We start from the raw sequence: 24,404 nt of genomic DNA, 5'->3' as shown, positions 1-24,404 counted from the left end.
TAACACTTTGATATCTATTACTTTATGATATAAATGTAAGAGAACAAAGAATACAATAAAGGGAGCAAAAGATGGTATTTTTAAAAATAATATTATATATATATATATATATATATATATATATATATATATATAAAATTTATATAATTTATGATATGTTATCATATAATTTAATAATTTTAAATTAAAAATAAAATAATATTAAATTAGATATAAATTATTATTTATTATTTACATATATAATTTTATTACATTTGTAATATGTGTCAATACCCACAGTCTAATTATTTACATACGCCACGTAAATGATGAGTACAATGAATTAGAATAACCAGAGAATTCGTAATGAAAATATAATTATAAAGATTTAATCTCATTATCACCTCTAATCATATAATAAAGATAAAAGACAAGCCAACAAAATTGATAATAATAGTTTTAAGTATCTTAAAATTATCATAAAACGACTGCACCAAATTATGTACGTTCTGAGATGAGATGGAATTAGGAAGTGTTTAAAACCAGCTAATTAAACCGATTTATTATTATTTTTTAATTAAATCAAATTTTTAGTTTAAAAAATTATAAACTAAAATTAAATTGATTTAAAAATTAAGTAATTTTAAATTAAATCAAAAATATTTATTAATCAAACCAAATTTTCAAAATTTATCTTATTTCTTTCAATTTTTTAAAAAATATATTTTATATTTTATTAAACATTTTAAAAATCGATTTAATTCGATTAATTAGTTTTGAAAATTAAATAAATCAATAATTAAACCCAAAAATCAATTTTTTTATATATTTTAATCGATATCTGAATTAGATTTTTAAACAACCTTTTTTTTTAGGTTTTTTAAATTAAAAAATCAATTCAATTCGATTATAAGATAATTTTATGCACCCTAGATGATATAAATAACTGATTAAAATAATCAAATAAGAATGAACAATTATCAATAAAATCACTTATCAATCCAATGCTCCAACGCTTACTATGTTGTTCACACAAAGATGTCCATCCACAAACAAACATGGAAAAAAAAATTAAAAAAGGACAGCATCTTATTCATGCATATCAACATTACATTTCGTAGTGGTGAGTATATATATTTTCCAGAAACGCCTACTTATCGGCGCTTATTCCATGCAGCTTCAAGATGATTGAAATCATGCCGTAGAGCAACTTCATCGCCATCATTACCCAGCATTGCCTCAGTTTAGGATATTGGGATCAAAGTTTTATCACGCTTGAATTATTTATCCTTTGCTCTTCAACTGAAGGTGCTACTATTATGACAGGATGTCTGTCACGAGCAGCGTCCTGGCCGCCTCAAACGACTTCGCAATAGCTGAATTGGCCCCATCAAGTACCAGGAAAGAGGTGTTTTGGTCACTGGAATCTTTTTTCCGATGATCGCAAGCGGCCAGCTGCCAAGATACGAGGATAGTCAGAACAATGCAAGTGAAATAAATACTTGGTCGTTATGGAAAAATTAGCTTGTAAAAACCATGTCATTTACGCAGGAGAGAAATACACAGATTCATATACGAGTAACTGAACCCACCTGAATATGGCAATAGCAATAGACGCAAGCCACAGCTTCCAGCTAAGACTCACAGTTGAGGTGAACTTTCCGAGGAACTCAATGATAATTATCTGTTTTTAAGTTCTATAAGTGGCGATCTTCAAGAATACATACATTGGTTACATTACATAAAAAGCTCAAAAAACAAATACAATTGCTGCTCACTTGAAGTATGCAGGTTATTGCAATTATTCCCATGAAGAGGTAGTTTTTAGTCACACCGCTGAAGACATTGATTTCATCAGGCTTCCGAGCATTGAACTCGTTGAATATCTGTAATTTCAACGGCAGCAAACAAGGCTTTGAATGACAATTAGAACAAATATAAATAGATATACAAAACCTATAATAGACTCATCAAAGGCATTTTTGCTTTTCCTTCCCATCAGATATATAACGAACAAATAACAACCAAGTATAGAGTGATGTTCTATCTATAATTTACTGTATAAGTAAAAACAAACAGCCAGACCATTTAAAAATTAATTTCAATTAAAAAAGTAACAATTATTAAGCAGTGTATTTACTTGACAGAAGACAAACGTGTTGAATATCATAGTATTCTTCACATCATTAGCACCTTCCCTGGTGTAACTCTTTAAATGGAGAATACTGGTGCCCCGGAAGTTGAGCACAAGGAGCACAGTAACTTGATAAAAGGCCTACAATGATAAGAAAAAAGATAAGGGGTCATCCAGAAATATATAAAACCCATATTATAATGTGATTTAACAAAATCAACCAACGATGTAAACGAAAAGAAGAGAAGAAATCACTTGCCTGTATAAATAAATTCCTCCACATGATGTTTGTTATAAGAGGTTCCCTGTGAAAACACAAAGTGATTCAATAAGAAAATAAGTCATATAATCACATTGAGACCTGCAAAAGTACAAAAATCATTTTGGAGGCATCACCTTTTGATAAAAAAATGTCTGCAAGAAACCTACAGCACTTATTGCCTACCATAAATGAAAAAGGTCCCTTTTCCTAAACATGTTTTAATGATGATGACAAAACAGAGTAAAAATAAGCACGTAATATGGCAGTCTTTTTTCCTCCACCTGATGTTTGTTATAATATAACAAGTTTATGCGCTAATAGATTAAGGAACACCAATATTATTTGGGTACTCTCTAGAAGCTGTAATAACTTGCTTAAGGAGAAGGCTTTTGCTATTCGAAGAAGAGAGAAAGCCAAATCCCTTCAGTTTTGTGTTGTCTCTGTGTTATTTTGGGTCATCTTGAAAGAAAGAAAAGCTCACATTTTTTAAGAAAAAAGAAATGAAGTTCAACACTTGTGCGATAGGATTCAATTCTAAGCATCTCTTTAGGCCTCAATCTAATGTTTTAAGAGTCCGATTGGACATCGACCTAGTAAAAAGGATAGTCTAATTCAACCAATGGTCAGATGCTCATATTAATTAACTATTCTAATAAATATTACAAACAATATTAAGAACAATTTTGTATTATTAATCATTAAATATATAATTTGAATTGTTTTAATATATAAATTAACTTGGCTTTACGGCACAAACACAATTGGATAAATTGCTAAGTTCAAGTCTTAACAATTGCAAAATTTTTTATTTTCCTTATAAAATACAAAAGATTTGTTCAACAAAAAGTAATAATAATAAACTAAACTTCCAAGTGACTTGGTTGTTAATTCCTACCTTATGCAAAGGCTAAGACTCAAGTTAGAGCCTCTGCAAAAAATCTTCAATTTTTGCTGACAGCAACATCCAAATTTGACTGGGGTAAACCATCAATCAAACTCAAACCACAAACTAAAGGGGTACCAACAACTAAACCGCAGTTCACCCTGGTCCAATAACTTGTCCCAATTTTGGGGTAAGCCTAAACCAAGCTTGGCCTAGGGTCACGATCAGACTAGCCCAACTAGTGTCCACGTTTGAAATCCATGCCTCAATCTACAAGAATTTTCAACATTCCTCAATTTTTTTTATTCATCTTTATAAGGATGTAGTTATAACTTAATATTGCCTTGGCTTTTTTTGTATTAGATTAATTCATATCTAAATTACACAAGTTGTTTATTATTAGAGTTCCTTTGCCTCTGCTATTGTGGATATTTGTAACGTTTTTTATCATCAATACATATTATTGTGTTTCCTATTCAAAAAAGGCTTACTTTTCTCTGGTCAAATTGCTTGTGTCTATGCCCATGTTGTTCAATCCCCTATGCTTCAAACTACTTTGGCGGTGGAACTAAAATTGCCTGAATCTCTCATGTGTGGTCAAAAACAGGTGGTCCAGTTTTCTATTAATATATTAAGTTTAGAGAAATTGAAAAGAAAATGTATTTGATATGGAAGTTAAGAAGCACAAATGAATAAATATAATGATAACATAAGAGGGAAAAACAGTCACAGTGTTGGTAAACAAAAATCAATGAATATGCTCGACTAAACACAATATGTCATCACTCCAGGCAAATTTCGGTAAGCAATTAGCAATCATTAACATATATTCCAGGAATTTGTAGACATAAAGGTGTTCCAGTTTTGCAAAAATTTAAAAAGCGAAATATATATTGGCATCTAAAATCAAGTGAACTGATATATATGAGGCACAGCAAGATCTATCAACAATAATTATATACCATGCTAATTGTAGAGAACAATATCTTTGGAAGGACAAAGTCACATGCACTAGAAAACAAAGGGTATATAATATAATAGTAAGGTCACATGAGATACATACCGAAGAGCATATGATATAATAGTATAAGTATAATAATGCACATTCAGCAAGAAGAAACAGTTCAAACCTTCGGCCAACTGGCAATCTTTGCATAAGATGGTCTGTTGGTGGTTCAGTAGCCAATGCAAGAGCTCCAAGTGTATCCATAATAAGGTTAACCCATAATAACTGTGGGAAGAAATCTGAAAAATATTTAACCAGAATCCACACAAATAAAACCAAAATAAACTGGAGCTTTCCATAGCAAGTTACTAAAATGTCCTGTAATTGATTACATTATTAATCCAAAATTCCTAAGAAACCTATAATTTATCTTTGCTAAGCAAGAGATATAAAACGCAATATCAGTAAACAATTTTAGGCTTGAGACAAGAAGCTCATAAGGTAGATAAATCTTCAAAAATCAATATATAAAATTAAGTCCTACTTTCTTCCTGCTTCCACAAGGACCAGAACTTCAATGCAATGGAAGTATGCTATAGTCTTAAAACAAAAGAACCATTCTGCTTGTTCTAATGTTATAAATTAATACAATGGTAATAAAAGAAATATTAACTGTAGTCAATTTGGAGGGAAAGTCATACAAAAAGCATGAAATACATAATGCCATATCAATGAACAAGTAAAATAAAATAAAAATAAAAAATTTACAGAGCATGGATATTTTAATTATCAGCCAGTGAGCCAGTGCAGATACAACCACAAACCAATTTGCCAATGCCTAAAAGTCTGAAATTTTCTTAAATACTTTAATATATAAGTGATTAGTTGACCACGACATTTAAAGCAAAATCCTAAACCCTAATTTAACTTTGAAGAACTGACATATTCAAGGATAAGATGAAAAATGGCCTAGATAGGGAGAAAGAAATAGTAATCACCTGTACTGCATTTAAAGGGACACTACCAGAAGATACTGCTGCAACAACATTGATGATGAGAGCTGCAACATTAACAGTAAGCTGAAATTGAATAAATTTCTGAATATTTGCAAACACAGAACGCCCCCATCGAACAACCTACAATGAAAGAATCCTCAGATAAAAATTTCTAAATGAAATATGTTAAAATTTTGACGTAAGCCACTTCCACAGATTCAACAAGAAAAACATAGGAAATGAGAGTTGAAACACATGAACAATAAGCCTAATTAACCACCATAAACCAATTTATCTTTCTACTTGTCCAACATACATATGTACATAGGACAGGATGCCAGTGAACACACAAGCTAATGCTAAAACATGCTATATTAACTATGAGAAGCCTTTCAAGACCAAATTTGCAGCATGCCTTCAAAATGCACAAATATATAAAGCGGAGAAAACAAAACACCCACATCAGTTACAGACCATTACATATTTGCTTAAACCTTAAATGCACTTTGATGGTATAAGGCAGGATTATAATATTCAATGAGTCAACCTCGAGACTCTGCCTGAGTTATCCAATACAATATGACTGCATAGAGGCTAAAGTTGAGGTCTCAGGAGTAACAATATTTTAAAGACCACAAACTATATTTCATATTCATTCTACTGCTAAGAAACCGAAAAAAATAAGCACAACAAAATGACTTGACACAGAATTGGAAAACATGGAAATTATTCTATTAAAATGTTACCAAAGAAAATTCATATTTCCATTCAAGAAGAGTAAAGAAAATGTATAACATACAATCCTCATTCACATACATTATCAAATGCCTATACAAACCTTCACAACTGAACCAAAGTTGTCATCCAAGATAATTATATCCGAACTTTCTTTCGCAACTTCAGTTCCTTGAATGCCCATAGCAAGTCCAATATCTGCCTAAAAACAGAAAGGTAAAAATGCAATCAACCTTGAAAGTTTGAGCACATTATAGTTAAAGAAGTTAACACCGGAGGAAAATCATGCAGTACTAGGAGCAAGAAAAGAATTGATATCTAAGCTGCATTGACACAGAAAATTTAATCCTGACTTTCTTCTCCAGATGACTCAACCTCTTCTGTTTTTTATCTCTCCTTTTTTTATCTTGCCTGACATCAATTTATCTTTCTCTTTTTTTTCCCCCCTCAATCATCAGTCAGCTCTACTTGACACATGCCTACACCAGTTTGAATATGATAGAGAAAGCCACAGCTATGCCAAACTCAAAAAAACAGAAGACACAAAGACAACAAACCTCATGAAGTGCAGGAGCATCATTAGTGCCATCACCAGTGACAGCAACAACATCCCCTCCCTTTTGCAGTGCTTTAACAAGCAAAAGCTTGTCATTCGGAGAAGACCTTCCCATTACCTATACAAATATTAATTGTTGACTTATCTTGAATACCCAAAAAATCTGGTATCGTATCAAGAACATTTTGAAGACATACTTTTATTTCCTTGGCAACTTGTTCCCTATCTTTCTCTGAAAATTCACGGAAAACTTTTCCTTCAATGATAGTATGCCCAGTAACATCTGATTCAGAACCAAGTATTCCACACTCAAGAGCTATTGCTTTTGCAGTTTGAAGATTGTCTCCTGTGACCATGCGTACCTGTGGATTAAAAAACATGAGCTGTGGAAGCCTTTTTCCATCTAAGTACCTCTATATCAAATTCAGTTTTACATTCATCAGCATCACCATCAATAAACTTAACACTGGACCAAAAAATGAATGAAACACCAACAAGCAATTGATAGTTCAAAAAATCAGATCTAAAAACATCCATAGAGAGACAATGGAATGATTAATAACAGAACTTAAATTCTAAAGAAAATTTTTGAGAGATTCAACAAGCTACCTTTACCCCAGCTTCTTGGCATACTCTCACTGCTTCATTGACACCTGGGCGGCAAGGGTCCTACGGATAAATACCATATTAGGCAGTGGTAGGCACAGGTAAAATGGGGTAAAAAGTGCATGGTGACAGACCGTTCAAGGTCTAAACAAACTTGAACTAAAGAACTTTCAAATAGCAGCTGATCCAAAGGATGTACAAGATTGATTGGAGTTAAGAGATCACATTCAATGAAATGCTTTTCAAAAAGACAAATAGATAATTCAAATAATTCAGAACAAAATGAGGAAAAGCAAGGAATATGAGCATAGACAATTAAACATGCCAAGCACAAGAAATTGATATATCTTCCATGAAAGTCACCTTCTTCCATAAAATAGAAATAAATATGTTGAAAAAAGTTACATAGAGGTCACTGAAATGCAGATGATTAAGCACCAAGAACACAAGTTTTGTAGCATAATGGAACATCTAATTTCATTAGGCATACCTTAATACCAACAATGGCAAGCAAAACAAGATCATTTTCTGGTAAAACCCACTGGTCTAAGCTCTCCTCATTAGACGGAACGTTTTCAATTTCATATGATTTGTATGCAATTGCAACGCACCGCAAGCTTCTCGCTGCCATTTCGTCAATGGCTAATTTGAAAAAATCCTGCAAAGAATTTGAGAAGCAAAATTGTCTTTCAAAAGCTTATTTAAAAAGTTAAATAATTTAAACAACAAGATACTATTAAAATCATGATTTATGAATCTGCTTCTATTGATACATACATTAAATCATATTAACATTGTTTCAGTTCACACTGACTTTCCAAATAGACAAACAAAAGGTAATGACTAGCATGAGTGCCTTTAAGAATATAAAACCTAAAATTAAAATAAGATAAAATGGCTGACAGATCATCACAGTATGTTATGTTGATACCTAACATCACACTGTCATACACCATGTTGATATTGATACGGATAAGTGTCAATATATACCATGACAAACGATTACATATAAAATTCTAATGAGCTTATGTTTAACATGTAGAATCTGTTGTTCTAAATCTTTTACTAGTTGATTTTTGTCTATTAAGTGGCTGAGATTCTATTAATCATAGAGGTAGAAACCCACCGAAGTCATGACAAAACTAATTCTAATGACAGCAATGACAAAACATAGAATAATCACAGGGTTAACCCATCAATGACTCTGAGTTTAAATTTACTTAAAAAAAGTTTCATCTCTTTTAGCTCCAAAAAGTGAAAAATTATTTTGCTTTCAATGTAATAATAATAAGAACAATAGTAATAGTAAGAGTGATGATCATAATTCCAACCTCGTCATCTTCAATTAATTGCAGATGCCCATTTGAGTCAAGATATGATGTACATGAGGCTAGAACTATTTCAGCAGCTCCTTTCCAATGTATATGAACTTGAGAGTCCATCTGTGATAATCACATAATGAAATGTTTTCAGCAGATAATAAATGAACTAATAAAAAATCTACTGTTCAGTGGCTACACATAAAGAATTCTTGTAATATATGGCAAGCCTGAATGTCATATAACAACGCTAAAAAGAGACTATAACACAGCAGAGCATAACTGGAAATTTTCATACAGTGCTGAACCATCAATAACAACAAGGTACTCAACGAAGATCATAATTAATGATCCTACAAATGAAAGCTCTCTAATACTATGGCCACAGTTTAGTAAATGGTTTTTAAGGCTTTCAACATCACTAGCCAGTTCTAATTGGTGTTACTTATATGCGCATTGTCCTTCCCAATTTTATATAGAATTTGAGTTTTTCAAGTTGGGTTGATGGCCCCTTTAGAGCAGAGAATTGATGCTTTTGTCTAGTCAAATTAGATGTCAAATCAAATTGCATCTTACTTGACTCCCTTTACCAATAAGGACCTATCATTATAGCATAAAAATGTAATTCACTGGATCAGCTTTTCACTGCTGCATTTAAATTTATTATTAAAGAAATCAACAGTCTCACCACCATATTCAAAATCATGAATAAGTTAGAACCAAAATCAGTACCCGCTTTAATGCAACACCACCTCTCTTTTTCTGTGAGTTGAAAGGGAAAACATGGAGTACTGTGGCATCTGATCTAGCAATATCAAACTTCATCCCCAACTGCAGCAAAGATTTAAATACTAAAATCAACACTGTAAATGAAGCTTAGAACTTGTGTTATGATAATAGCATTCCAGAATAGTTAAGATGAAAGAATTTTGTAGAATAGCTTCAGGTGGACTTAATAAACTCGGCACCTTGGATCATACCGATAACAAAAATTATAATACCAGAACTAACAAAACCTCCTACTCCAATAATTATGAAAAAACACATGCGTAACACAGACACCGAAATATAGTTAAAAGGATACCTTGACTGCCCAAGAAAGAATAGCCCTTTCCGTGGGAGACCCCGTAACCTCTACATCTCCACCATCCTGGCAAAGCAAACATATATCAGGTTCTTCACAGTTTAAATGGTAAGAATTACTGAAATTAACTAATAAATGACAAAAGTCACCAACATGGATATCATGGATAAACAGTCAAAAGCATAGTGAAGGTTCAAGGCTTTCAAGAGGAAGAGTAGAGCTAAGCAAATCACTAAGGGGGGAAAAAAAAAAGTCGCCCCAATCAAACCACTACAAAAATTGAAAATGAAAAAATTGTTTTCCCCTGACATGTGATCTATACCTTTGGCACAAAGACATTGCCTGTAGTGTTATGTGCGGCACCTTCGCTTAACAGAGAAACAACCGCTGGGTGAATTTGTGAGGTATCATCTGGTGGATCTATTTTTTTTCTCCCAGCATAAGCCTCAACCACTGTCATCTGTAATACAAAAAATGTCACCACCAATCAGACCCTAATACCGGAGGATTATTTAAAAAGAAAGTACAAACACAAAAGCAGGACAAACTGTGTAACTGACTGCCATACAAGCTTCAGAAACAAAACAACTTGAACAGATAATTTAAACTGTAGAAAATGCAAATAGAATGAAAAAGTGCCATAAGATAGTAAAAACAAACAAGTGATACTACAAAATAGAACCCAAAAGAAGCAACTACCCTGACAGGAATACTAAATATTAAAAAAAAGTAAGGATAGAGATCAAGAGCAAGGTGAGCAACAGAAAACCAAATATATGGTAAAATTGTGCATTAATTAATATCAAAGATTGTTACAATGTTCTAACTTAAAATATATTGTTTATTTAAGAATGATGTGTGAAAATAGACTGGAATAAAAACATAAAACAGAATTTTAACACTCAAGGCTTTGCAACCCATAACACAACCCTTCAATAGCACTGAATGGAAAAAAAAAAAAAAACCTTAAAGTTTATAATAGTGTTTACTACCTTGCAGTTTAAGCTAAATTTGATCTCCTCCCTAAATCTTTGGGTGTAAAGGTTAAGAAGGTTATACTGGTTACACTATGTTCTTATTCTCCTCTATCTGAATCTAGCCACCTGGCAAATGAAATAATTAATGCATAAAAAACCCGGATGTATTTTTACTCGTTCCAAGATTTGCTTTTATAAATTTAATTACTCTACTTTCCATGGACATATAAATGGTACATTTGGCATATGGCACAACCAAAATCAATTATTTTTTTTGCCGAAGCTAGAAATTGCACACCAGATCAATATTATACACATTCTGCTGTGGTAGTGTAGAACCCACCTGATTCGTGGTCAATGTCCCAGTCTTATCACTGCATATTGTTGTTGCAGAACCCATAGTTTCACAAGCTGAGAGTCTACGCACCTGCATAACACAGTTAGATAAAAAGTTTAAAAAAAATTGAAATAGAAGCAATCATAGAAGGACAGATATTTGTAAACAAGAACAGATTATGAGACTTGCCAAGGCTTTATCAGCCATCATTTTCCGCATTGAGTATGCTAGGCTGTCACAGAATCAAGTAAAAACAAAATTAAAGAGAACAGCAGAGAAAAAGAAAAGTACATATGCATTAGCTTCATCATTATATATCTGTGAAACAAAACAGATGACATATTCTTACGTTAATGTAACAGCCAAAGGAAGCCCTTCAGGCACCGCAACGACTACAATTGTAACCTGAATGGCTCTAATGTTAGTCAAGAAATAATTCTTTTCATTAAACATTTAAAATACCAAGGGACAACACTTACTGCAATGGTAATAATTTTTATGACTCCATCCACAGCATCACCAACACTAGTTTGACCTTTCATAAATTCAGGGCTTCCATCTGACTTTGTGGTATGTCCAGTAAAGAATCTAAGATTTCCAAAATGATTGATAAGTTGAAAGATGGTAAGCAAAGCAGTGCATTTAACAGAACATAAAGTATTTATCTTCTTCAACTTACCTGCCCAAAAGGACAGCAAGTACCAAGCCAGCTACAGTGAGCCCAACTATACCAATTAAGGTTGCAACACCATTCAAGCGTACCTGTATATTTTAGAGAACATTAAAAGGAAGATATGAAGTATATCACAGAATTGCACCAGATCGTTAATGAAGCAATAATTGAGATGAAACCTGCAAGGGAGTCTCTTCACCAGTATCCTCTGAGATACTAGCCATCAACAGTCCCCATTCAGTATTAATTCCAACACCTGTTACCTGTAGATCTTAATATAAGTAAAAACAAACATAGCCTTGAATGAAAAATAAGAAGAAAGAAGCAACCATGCAAAAAAGAAATACGGAATTGATAAAATAGTCTTACTCTACTTCACCTATATCTACCAACAAACAAACAAAAGAAATTTTAGTAAAACTAACACCAAATAAGTATATATAGTTATACGCCATATAATTTTGTTGTGTCGTCATAAATTTGTATTAGTAACTATATATTTGAGGGCTTAACAGAACATTGCATTCCAAGGTTCACAAGTCTTCAAGTTTTATGTATTCTACATCGAATCAGCTGCGAGTTTGTTCCAAACAAGACCAAGATATCATGATATTACAATCATATGCCATAACCATACAATTCAATACATCATATAAATTAAAAGAGCATAGCAGATTCAATTAAATTATTAATACAAGCGGCAAAAGAAAATAGCACATCATATTACCAGCATTGTACCAACACCATCTGCTACTTTGCAGCCAGACATCAGAAAGGGAGATTTCTGATCCTTGCGTACCTACAACATACACAGTGCTTAAGAACAGTAAATATTGACAATTAGTGGTTACATTACTCACAAGTACAATCAACTCACTATCTTGCTTTCACCAGTCATGCTAGATTCATCGATGGCAAGAGAATGACCAGTAACCAAGACTCCATCAGCTGGGACCTAAGGAAAGTAGCTCAACTGATTACAAATAATTTTTAAGCACATCTAACAAACAGAATTTGTGCTAAATCAAACCCACCTGATCACCTATTTTAAGAGGTAAAATATCACCAACAACGACATCAAATATTGAAATCTTCACTGCTCTACCACCCCTCATGACCTGTAGAGATTTCCCTATAAAATCAATACAAAAGTAAAGGAAGACAGAAAGTATAAATACTAAGTACACACCTCTATTTGTATGTTCCTCTTCTCCTTGTTTAGATTTTGAAACTGAAGGGATTGACGATAATCACTAGTAGCTAGTAACAAGTAAAAACAAGAAATAAAAGATAATTAGAGGTTTAAAAGGAACACATTGTTTCTTAAAGAGTTACACTACGCTAGAAATTAGCACTGATTGAGTTTAATTACTATTGTTGAAACATTAATTATAACTTAAATTTTTGGGCATATTCAAGATTATCATTATGGAAAAATCAAGTTGACCAAGCGCTATTGTATTCAAACCTCCCTATGGCATTTTTTAAATTATAATAAGTTCTTTGTATGTTAATGTTGTTAGTTGTGTTCAACCGACAAACATTGCAAATGAAAGGGAGTGTTAGAACTTAACACAATAATACTGAATACTTCCTGATTTATGTTTTGGATTTAATGGACAAAAACCAATACAAATTGAGATTGTACTAGATTCAAACAAACCGAACTCTCCAAACTAGTGAACATAGTTGACAGGCAACCCTTTACTCAAGGCAATGGCCACGTTGCCTTGAGTATGATCAAGGCAACTGGTAGTTCAAAGGCGATCGCCTTTAATACTTTTTTGGCGCCTTGGGAGAAGCTTTAGGCACCGAAAAAGCATGTTTTATTATCACCTAAGATATCTACAACTAAATCTAAGAATTACTAGCAAATTCTAGAAAGTTTTAAGCCCAATTTCAAGTTTTTTGATAGGTTTTGGGAAATTTTCAATTAGATATAAGGATTATTGGCAATTTTTTAGGTTTACAGTGAGATTAAGATTGTTGAGAAGATCTCTAACAAGTTCTAAGATCATCGAGACGTCAACAATAAGTTCTAAGGGCATCAAGAGGTTATCGAAAAGTTCTAAGGCTACCAAAGAAATTATTGGAAAGATTTAAGAGCATCAGATAAGTTTACTGATCCCTTATAAACAGTTGTCAAATAAGTCTAGGCTTGATAACCAATTATCGGTTTGGTCTGAGATAGCCAATAAAGTTGTTGATCAATATTTTTACTGTCAATGTAGTAACATATTATTTTAAATTTAATGGAAATATAAAAATTTTAATAGGATTTTTTAATTGCCTTTGGTAAAAAAATGACGTTTTTGCATCACCTTTTTGGCCTAGGCAATAAAACCCCACATCGCCTTTTGGCACTTTTTGCCTTCAACAACTATACTAGTGAAGCATTTTTTTAACCTGAAATATACACTTCTCATATACAAATCACAATAAACTATGATATATGTGTATCTAGACAGCCAAATCCCAAAGCCAAATTATATTATAATTGGAATACCAAAACCCAACAAACCGTTTTGCCATGAAGTTAATCCTATAATTGATTCCAAAGGCAGGTCAATGTTAGAGCATTCAAATCAATGTAGGCATATCATACACATATTCCATATGGTGTAAATTATAGCGCCTTTGTTTTTAGATTCAAGGGTTAAAAATAAAAACAAGGTCTTAGATATACCCATCTAAGTTTATAGTACCAAATATCCAAGTTGTAAAAAATTATTGTGCTTCTCTACCTGTAACAATTATAACAAGAATAACAGCAAAGGCAATGCTAGCCCCATCATACCATCCGTCATCCACACCCTAAGATAAATATAAAGAAAATAAAGGGAAAAATGAGTTTAAATTGAAAAATAAACCAAATGTATAGAATGGAAATGGAGATAGGGGAAAGTGAGAAATCAAACAAATATAAGCACAAAAATAAAAAAAGTAGTAGCATTTAGTCATAGGGGACAAAGATAAAGAAACCAAACAATAACTACTCATCATATATATGTTTATCGCCTTCTTTTATTATAGTTCCTTTGTTACTTAGATATAAAACTTATAATATAGAAAAAGGTTACACATTATTTAAGTTCTTAACCAAAATTCCATACTCTCTACATCGTGTACTTTTCCCATACCACATAAAAGTTTATGATGACCTATTCATTAGGATAACCACTCATCATATATATGATTATCGTCTTCTTTTATAATAGTTCTTTTGCTACATAGATATAAAACTTATAATGTAGAAAAAACATTAAAACGTTATTTGAGTTTTTAACCAAATATCTATGCCCCCTACATTGAGCACTTTAAATAAACCACACAAAAGTTTATGATGACCTATTCCTTAAGATATTTCATGTGGTGCATTAGCTAGTGATTTATTTGTTTCTAACATTGCATCTCAATACGTTTTTTTCCTCTTCTTGAATCCCTTTGACTATTTATACTTGTTCTCTTAAAAACAATTTTCTTCTTATCAACTAATGCCCCTATTACTCTTTTACCCAAATCTTCATAAAATTCACAGAAGCGGGTGAAGAGGAGGTTTTTGCATTTCTTAATGATTAGAAAATAAGAATTTAGTCTTTATCAGAAGTAGTCGATGGTTTTTATTTCTTCCATTACAAGGAGCATAACAATATTGGTCACAAAGGGATTGCCAAAGGAATATATGATGGTTTATGAGGAACTTCTACTGCTATAGTGATCTATGACTTAAGTCTTAGTAGTAATGATAATAATTTTGCCTATTTTGAAAACTAAATTTAAACACATTTTAAGTTTTGTACATTGATCACATCAATAAAACAGAGGATTCTTTGATGGCTTTATTTAAGAAGTCTAAATTATTATAATTATTCAAAACGAAAGATTTTGAGACACTAAATTGTTTTTTGGAGCATTGAAATGGCATATTCTCTCAAGGGTTATTTCTTTTGCAATCTAAATACTCAGCTAAGGTTGCTTCAAAGCAAAATGAAGTAATTAATATAGAACTGAGACTCAATTTTATATAAACATGCATGATACTACAATTTCATTTGAATTGGTCCTACTTTGTGCTATGTTGTTATTAATAGTCTAGTTAACTCAATATAATTTGACCTAAAATTTGATGTCAAATTTTCCCTTCTCCTGTGATCATTCATTAGGATGGACTTTTTTATTTTGTATGAATTCAATTGAACTTTTATTGAACAAACTCTACCAGGAGAAGAAAAGGAAAAGCCAAGAGAAGAAAACAAAGAGACAAGAAACAAGAACGAAAAGACAAGAAGCAAGAACAAAAAGTCAATTAATAAATAAGTTGTTGAGGAAAATTATATAAATTAAAAAGTCAGGCTTGGCCTTTCTCAACCAGAAATCATATTCAGATTATTCCTCCGATATAAGTTTACATTTTAGTTTAAGTTTGCATTTGAGTTTATACCAGGTTCCCATCAAAATGGTATCAGAACACTACGATTCTGAAAATGAGGAGACTCAATATGATACAAGACAAAAATGGAAGTTGGAGTTTCATACGACAATTGACGTAACTAGAAATCCGAACAATGTGTATGAATGGAATTTGTCTCCATTGTGAAGGTGTAGAAGAAGTGAATCATGATTGTGAATGCAAGTCATGGGGGGTTCTTATGGTAGAGGAAGATTCAAATGAAGATGTCATACTAATCTTATATAACAAAGAACTAGAGAGTAAAAAAATTAATTCGAATGAGTTGGGAATTTTTAGTTAGAAAATAGTCGATTCAAGTGATCAGAAGAAGAAATCAAAAAGTTCTAGTTGTTATTTGGGAGAATCAAGAGAGAGTCAAAAGTATCTGGCACGGTTGGTGATGAAGGCAAAAGCTGTGCACATAAGGAAGGAAGAAGACGATGGGGTGATGCTAAAAAAGGAAGAGGAAACACAATTTCCACCCAAACTAGGATCCCAACCCAGTCCAAAAACCGTATTACATAAACCAAACCTAAACCCGTTTCAAATACAACCGAACCTCAATTACCAAAAATCAAACTCAACTCATATTAACCCCAAACCTACTCAAAACCTAACACAATCTTTTTTTTCTATTAAACACCCCACTAGCCCAAGGAAAGTATATGACTCAGGCCCAAATCTCAAACCATCTATATGTTACAACTTAACCCAAACACTCTCATCCAACCTATTCCACTCAAATAAATCTCAACCCAACCACTCGACCCAAATTCAGATTTCAATACCCAATTATTTTTTAAACACCCCAACCCAATCCAACACAACCCAAATTCAATTATATAAAACTCACTCAACCCAACCCACACTCAAACCAACCCAACCCATCATCTCAAATCACCCCAACTCAAGTTTCTCTTTGCACAACCCATTTCCTTCTTCTTCCCCAAAACAGCCAATTGATTTTGCACCACCCAAAAACCTATCATTTCACTCCACCATTTTAGTCAAATCCATCGTCAAATTGCTTACAATTTACACTCATCCAATCTAAATTTCTTACACCTATCCAATCAAATTACCCATTTAATTGAAATCTATTGGCATCAACTGAGGTGTTTTGAGATGATTTATTTGTTAAATATTCATATCTTTTACATTCGTATATTTGTTTTAAATGTTTTGCGTGGTGTCAAAGATAGACTTAGGGAGATTTGATCTTTGAAAGTTGACGTTGAATTTCACCTTGAGGACAACGTGAGATTGATTGGGGGAGGAAATGATAGAACTTTTATTAAACAAGTTATACCAGGAGAAGAAAATGAAAAGCCAAGAGAAGAAAATGAAGAGACAAAAAGCAAGAACAAAAAGACAGGAAGAACGAAAAGTCAATTAATAAAAAAGTTGTTGATAAAAATTATATAAATTAGGAAGTGAGGCTTTGGCTTTTCTCAACCAGAAATCATATTCAAATTGTTTTTTTTGTTTAAGTTTACAATTCAATTTAAGTTTGCATTTGAGTTTATACCGGGTTCCCATCAGAATCTTTCAAGCCTCTTGCTATAGAGTTTATTCTTCTCTTCACTCAGCACTCATAAGGTTTTTCTTTTGTTTTTGGTAGCTTCTAATTCTTGAAAAGCAAAAGTTGAAAATTATTTCTTGTTTCGATACTAAGCATAAGCATTAACTTGTAGCTACTATAACAATGACAATAGTGTAGTTTAGATTGTTTCTCCAAGTTTCTCCAAGGTTTTAAAGGCTTTTGATGTAAGATTGTTTCCCTTTTTGAAACTATTCTTATCTGTCATTGTTTTGTTTCCTTTTTTCTACACATACTCCTCTCTGTTATGGCAACAAATATGATATCCCAACTACACCAAATTCAATTTTCATTGGCATCATAAGGGCAATGAAATTGTCTATCGCTTTGTATGCAATCTCTATTACCATATGTTCTTTCCTCCAAGTTGTTGGTTGACTTCTTCACAATGACTTCTTGACACAATTAAACTCTACACAATTCAAGAACTATCCTTCTAAAGCAACGAGTATTGATGCAAAACACCAATCCTCTGGATAGACTTTTCACAAGAATAATCTTAGACGCAGTTAAGAAAACTATATCATAACAAAATTACTATTTAAAATAAAAAATTGGCATACCTCTGTCTTAATTCCCAATGCTAATGAAGCTGCGGCAGCTACAATCAGGATAATAAGGGTTAAATCTTGCCAAGCCTCCCAAAGAAAATTCTGAAAGATAAGTGTACAAATAGATAGTGTTGAGCAATGTGTCCCAACAAAAATAGACAAAAATAGTGAGAATAACACATCAAATGATACCAAGAAATTTCGTCCTTTCTTCAAGGGATATGTATTTGATCCATACAAATTCCTTCGCTTTAACAAATCAATATCATCACCATTGAGTCCAGACACTATGTTTGTTTTTAACAAATTTGTTAACCCTTTAACCTGACATATGAAAGCAACATTACATAACTAAGGATAGGCAAGTCTGAAAACAAGGAAAACGCACTCATGATGACTTACCCCACCGTATTGTTCTAAAGCTGAAAAATTATGATCTCTAGTCATTGAAGCAAGTTGTTCACGTCCAATTCCATAATCGCCATTACATCTTGGTGGTGAAGCAATAATACCTAACATTGTATAAGTAGTCAAGTAGTCAAGTATAACGAGGCAAATAATCAACTTTTACAACATAAACAACAAAATAAATTATAGAATTACTATTATCACAATTAACATAATTTACAGTATGTACAAACAATGCGAGATTTAACATTATTTATGAAATACTATTTTAAAATTTTTCAAGAATAAAAACTTATAAGATTTTGCAAGGATTTGGCCACTATAAATATGGCTATAAGGCTTCCTCTTCGACAAGTGCTGATGATCGTTAGTTGGATTAAGAATTGGACGACCTTATTTCTTAAGAATACTTTCTCAACTTAATTCATTCCCTATACAGTACCATTTTATTCTAATTTAGGTTTTTTTATCCCTTTTCCCTTTCTCTATCTCCAATAATTCCAAGGTCTTGAAACAACTTAAACATCTAATCAATCAATTAATTGTTATGCAACTAGATCTTTTTACCACTTACCTAAAACTTGTAGCACCACCTCTTCAATCAACAAAAGTTTCAAATATACAAAGAGACTAAGGGATTGCCTCCTAATCAAAAAGAATTAAGAGCAAAGTTACAATAGGTGAAGAGCGATACCCCTTCATTTAAGTCTCATTGTTTAGTTCTCTAACAACAATTGTTGAAAACTAACTCTACCAATAAGATTTAATCCAAAAAAAAAGTCCCAAATTTCTCTATGTTATAAAATGACAATAAGTGCAATGTTGTTACCATCACCATAAGCTTTGAATAAATGGTTTTGCTATCTACTAAATACCATCTCAATCATTGGAGGACATTGCAAATAATCAACAAACTACCAGAACATATTGCCACTTCTCCCACTGCTAACGATAACACCAATATAACATCTACTAATGTCGATAAGTTAATAGACTTTCATTCCATGAATCTCAATTTTCATTGATTCCATGTGTACACACAATAAGCAAGCCATAGCTCTCACATTGTCCTCTATGTTTGTATTATTTTAGGTTTATTTCATTAGTTTTTTATGTTTATGCATTTTGATCTATGTCTCTAATGAAAAGATTACTTTTTATGAAAAAGGGGCATTTAATTGTTAGAAGAACATCCATCCAATAACTAGTATGACACATATTGTACCTATGACAAAGGAGTCTATCATGGTTAAAGAATCCTATACGATGCCCCTAATGGCACATCAACCATTGACAAAAAAAATAAATGATTGGTACAATAAACCAACTCTACATCAAAATGCATTTAGGGTTTACCCAATTGATAGAGTGGATCAAAAATAATGTAGACACCAAGAAAATGGTTAATTGACAATGAATGACGAACTATGAACCTTAGGAGAGAAACTAAAGGCAAACAATCATAGAAAACTAAACATTGCTATCATTGGCGGTCTCCTAGAAAGTTTATCATAAAACATGTATTTTTATAAATATTCCCAAATCCTAGCGATCAAGTAGGTCCACTGCAACACTTATCAGGGTTGGTTCAAAACTACTTCATCTTATCTAAATGAAGAGAAGTAACTTAAAATCATTACATAAAATAAAGTATAGAAAAACACGAAGGTTCATATAAGCTTGAATTTGCACTATATTAGATATCCAAAGTTTTTTCCACATTATTGGCTTAAGTGAAACCTAACAGGACAACCAACATTCAGGAAGGACCCACATGACCCAATTCTACAGTCCATACAAGATTCAAGTAACCAAATCGAAGTCTTTCCTCAGCTCCTTCCTATAGATAGAAGTTTGTTGCAAGTCCTCCATTGGGAATACAAACAGATTATATTTCAAGAGTATTGAGCTCACCAAAACTGATCATATCCATAAAATTATCAACACCAATTCTCTATTGCATGCCTAGTTCCAAAATTCCACTGCATGTGGCAGGTTATGAAACTTTGAACGTGAAAAGTCAGGCAAATTCTTATCAAGCATACTAAGTGTTGCACTCCATCAAAAAATAATCTTTGATTCTTAGCTTCGGTCTTTCTGATTGCCCAAAGGGAGATTATGATTTAAGTCGTGTCAAACAAGGCTCAACAATGGTTGAATGTATCACAGAAGAAAATTAATAATTTGGTCTCAGAAATATCATTTTAATGGTGCTATGGAGGAAGTTGCTGATAATATTCGGGAGGACAAAATCCATTACCTTGCTTCTCTTTCAGCTTCGTTGTCTAAAGAATTCAAAGGAATTCCATTTTTTTCATTCAAGAAAGAAGCGAAACTGTAGTCAGATGATTTTGAGTTTGAATTTTCTTTTGCACCCATATTGGATTTTCTTTTCTAGTAGACTATTTTTTCCACCTTACTCGAATTCATGTTATATTAAAAAAAAGGGAAAGAAAATGTCACTAGCATACCAATATCCTGTTCCGCTGCCAATTTGAAAAGCAATGCTGCCTAATACAAGAAGTTGAAAAACAATTAATAAATCTAATTTAATAAATCTAGATGTCATCGATACCAATGGTAGATATGAATGCTTCGAGGCATTACCCTTATAACTTGGGCATGGGATCTAATCATCTGCCTTCTTTTCTGCTTCTCTTCCTCCTTCTGCAAGTCCAATGTGTAACGAAATCGACGAGAAGCATTTAACACGAGTGCCGCTTGCTATCAGTCACAACAAAACTCAGTTCAATACAAACAATATCCATACACACGCAATCTTTAATTCGTTATAAATGACGGTAACATACTCTCCATCTCTTGAGAGACTTGAGAGACACATGTTTAGTCTGGGAAATATCGAAAGGATCAGAAAGTGAGTCATCTTCCTCATCAGTGGCAGCATCTGTTTTCGAATGACCGGCACCCACATCCCGCGGCGGCAACAATCCATGGCGCGATGAACTCATTGTTGTCGTTTACCTCCGTTGACCTCCACCACTGTTGTACTATATCTGGCTCACAGTCACAGCCACAGCCACAGCCACAGCCACAGCAGAACACAAGCCAATACAACATTTCAAAATCGAAAACACAGATATGAATAATGCGGAGAAATGGCAATTTATTAGAAATGAAAAGGAAGTTAGAGGTTAGAGTATAAAACGGTAAAAACTGAAATCAGGTAACAAAACAAAATCAACAAGAAGTAGTTGTGGCGTAACGAAAGGATCGAATGAATCTGCCATGTGAGTGCAGAAGTAGCCGAATGGAGCGGCGGGAAGATACATACCATGCATATGCCCTTCGCCTGGTATAGGTCTCCTAATCCCAATTTCAGCTTCCAGGAAATTTACCTTTTTATGCTTGTTGGGCAGGGAAGCTTCGACGAAACTTCCCGCCAAATAAATTGAAAATATTTAATAAAATATTTTAATGTTAAAATTAAAAGGTTACCTAAAGAAAATCCTATTTAAAAAATTATTATATATAAAATTTAGTAAATATAAATAATTATTGTATTTGATTAAAAATAATAAAAAATATTAATAAATTATTCTACTTAAATATTAAGAGATATAATTATTTTAAAATATTTTTTATATTAATTAAAAATAAAGTTATTTCTATCCAAAAATTAATAAATAAAAATATAATTATAATAAAATTAAGATTACTTTGATAATCTTTTAATAACTAAAGTGAATGTAGTAATTATATTATCTGTTACATCATCATTAGTAATAAAATATTATTATAATTTTTTATTATTGATAAACAGTAAATAATAAAATATAAATTATCAAAGTAATTTTTATTACACATAAACCAAATGATCCCTTATTGATATCAAAACTTACACTATTATGTTTGCTAAACCACCACTAATTTGGAATTTTTACCCTAAAAGAAAGATTAGATAGTAAAAGAGAAAGTTTTATGTATAAAAGATTATGATTCAAGTTAACTCTAATGATATATTAAGATTAAACTTTTTTGTAGAGTTTATTATTAGATTCAAGTTTTATCCTACTTAATATGGTTAGTTTTGTTATAAAAGTGGTGGTTTAGCTCAGATATGATTCTTTCTTACCCAAGAAAATTTTTAATTTTTTTTTTTGATAAGTCTCGATATTTTAATATTAAACTTTTTATTTATCTGTTTTAACGGTTATAAAATCAGTTATTAAATTTTGAGTTTGACATGTTTGATGTAGTTGATTTTGCCTCGAAAGGTAATCCAACTTGGGTGGGATTATTCGTTATAAAAAAAATTATATGAATGAACAAATTATGCAAATTTGTCTGTACAATCTAGCGTGATAGAATATAATTTGATAATTATGAAATAATAGAAAAACTAAACAATCATATTATCTCACAAGTTATTGTATCAATTTATATAATTTATTTATATACATAGTTTTATTCTTAATAAATAAAAATAAATCTATGTTTACAAGTGAAACTTACTAACTTATACATACAAACTATATAGCAATTTATGATTGGTTAGCATAATTATTTAATATTTTTCACCTCAAAATCACCTTTATCAAATATTAACATTTTAAATTATAAGAATGAGTTTATAAACTTTATTTTTATATATAATATTTTTAATAAATATATATAAGAGATTAAATCATAATTTTTAATTATAGTATCTTAATCTTATATATAACTATAATAATGACATATCGATATTACTTTACCATTCATCTTTACAAAATCAGTTAGATTTATTTATTATCTTTTATATTTATAAAATTACGTGTATGCATATATATAATAAATTATTATATAATTAAATAATTTTAAATTAAAAATAAAATAATATTTAATTATATAATAATATTATATATATATATATATATAATATTACTTTTGAAATATAAGTGCAATCCTTACATAACTAATATAGGGTCATTGTGACTAAAAAATTAAAAATATTAGCCTAAATAGGGTTAGATGATATGAAATATTAAATTTTTTGGTTTTAAGTGGGGTTTCAGAATTAATACTTAAGTAAATTTAGAAAATATCAACAAGATGAAAACAAAAATTTTACGGTGGGACATTAAAAGTGTGCAGCTTTTCTAGGCCAAAGGACTTATGCTTACCCAGAGTGTGCAGCTTTTCTATATTTTTATTGTTCAGCTTTAAAAAATCTCTTCCTCCTATCTATAAATCATTAAAGTTAAATCAAACTATAACATTTTAATTTTTTTTTTTTTTAAATCTTAAAAATTAATCATTTCTTTCTTAAACCAAATTTTAAAAAATAATATTTTTTTTCTTAAGGTTTAATCTTTAATTTTCAATGACATCTCTAATATTAGTGTCAATAACCTCTCCCTCCTAACACTTTATTTTCCTTCAATGATATCTCTCTCAGCATTTTTCTCTCCTCTAGTAAGCTATTTAAACTGAAAAGATCTTGATAAAGTTTTTTGTTTTTTTTATTTGAATAGCTAGTCAAAGGAGAGAGAGATGCCAAGAGAAATACTGTCAGAGGAGGAGGAAGAGGAAGTGTCGGGAGTGAGAAACTACTAATGATGACATTGGAGATATCGTTGAGAATTGAAAACTAAACCATAAAGAGGAAAATACTATTTTTTTAAAATTTGGTCTAAAGAGATAATTGTTAGGTTTTAGAGTTTACGAGGAAAATAAAATAAAATTTTAATTTATTTTTAATATTATAAATAAAATAATGGTTTTACCCTTAAAATTAATAGAGTTAACTATCTGTATATAGATAAATGGGTTTTTTTAAATTAAATGGTAAAAACTTGCTAAAACAATGTACTTTGGCCTTATTTCTACAACTAAAAGTAACATCTACATGAGGCCAACCATATTTTAATTTTTTACAAATTAGGTGAACTAATTAAACTAGTCTATTC

The 24,404-nt window shown here is 31.5% G+C and overlaps 1 protein-coding gene across 4 annotated transcripts; it reads right to left on the bottom strand.

Moving 5' to 3' along the window:
* Window positions 1–956: 956 nt before the first annotated feature.
* LOC123218647 (calcium-transporting ATPase 9, plasma membrane-type-like) lies at window positions 957–21,851 on the bottom strand. 4 transcript variants are annotated; one of them, XM_044640168.1, is made up of 34 exons: window positions 21,788–21,851; window positions 21,306–21,509; window positions 21,103–21,219; window positions 20,967–21,006; window positions 18,490–18,599; window positions 18,280–18,411; window positions 18,100–18,189; window positions 14,231–14,300; window positions 12,676–12,746; window positions 12,521–12,604; window positions 12,364–12,441; window positions 12,214–12,285; window positions 11,666–11,749; window positions 11,493–11,575; window positions 11,293–11,401; window positions 11,163–11,218; window positions 11,003–11,045; window positions 10,820–10,903; window positions 9,822–9,959; window positions 9,500–9,565; window positions 9,148–9,246; window positions 8,428–8,538; window positions 7,587–7,754; window positions 7,100–7,159; window positions 6,688–6,852; window positions 6,492–6,608; window positions 6,038–6,136; window positions 5,203–5,340; window positions 4,389–4,489; window positions 2,373–2,418; window positions 2,120–2,254; window positions 1,758–1,865; window positions 1,572–1,663; window positions 957–1,434 (listed from the first exon to the last, which is right to left on the bottom strand). In XM_044640168.1, the coding sequence occupies exons 2-34, from the start codon at window positions 21,462–21,464 to the stop codon at window positions 1,314–1,316; spliced, it is 3,246 nt and encodes a 1,081-aa protein (XP_044496103.1). In that variant the 5' UTR covers window positions 21,465–21,509; window positions 21,788–21,851; the 3' UTR covers window positions 957–1,313. The 4 variants fall into 4 exon arrangements, 3 of the variants coding, with proteins under 3 accessions (XP_044496103.1, XP_044496102.1, XP_044496104.1); XM_044640167.1 differs by lacking the exon at window positions 21,788–21,851 and having other exon boundaries at window positions 21,306–21,778; XR_006502724.1 differs by lacking the exon at window positions 21,788–21,851 and having other exon boundaries at window positions 1,395–1,434; window positions 4,389–4,503; window positions 21,306–21,781.
* Window positions 21,852–24,404: the final 2,553 nt, after the last annotated feature.

Source organism: Mangifera indica, chromosome 6, assembly GCF_011075055.1.
Source record: "Mangifera indica cultivar Alphonso chromosome 6, CATAS_Mindica_2.1, whole genome shotgun sequence".
Taxonomy (NCBI): Eukaryota; Viridiplantae; Streptophyta; class Magnoliopsida; order Sapindales; family Anacardiaceae; genus Mangifera; species Mangifera indica.
The sequence above is the reverse complement of the archived record's forward strand: the minus strand, read 5'-3'. Positions and strand labels throughout refer to the sequence as shown.

Bases quoted from the DNA above. Each gene is read 5' to 3' on its own strand.
- LOC123218647 (XM_044640168.1), bottom strand. From the start codon at position 21,464: ATGAGTTCATCGCGCCATGGATTGTTGCCGCCGCGGGATGTGGGTGCC. The intron at 2,255-2,372 runs GCAAGTGATTTC...TTATCATTGTAG, and splicing joins GGAGGAATTTATTTATACAG to GCCTTTTATCAAGTTACTGT. The intron at 1,664-1,757 runs GTGAGCAGCAAT...ACTTAAAAACAG, and splicing joins CAATAACCTGCATACTTCAA to ATAATTATCATTGAGTTCCT.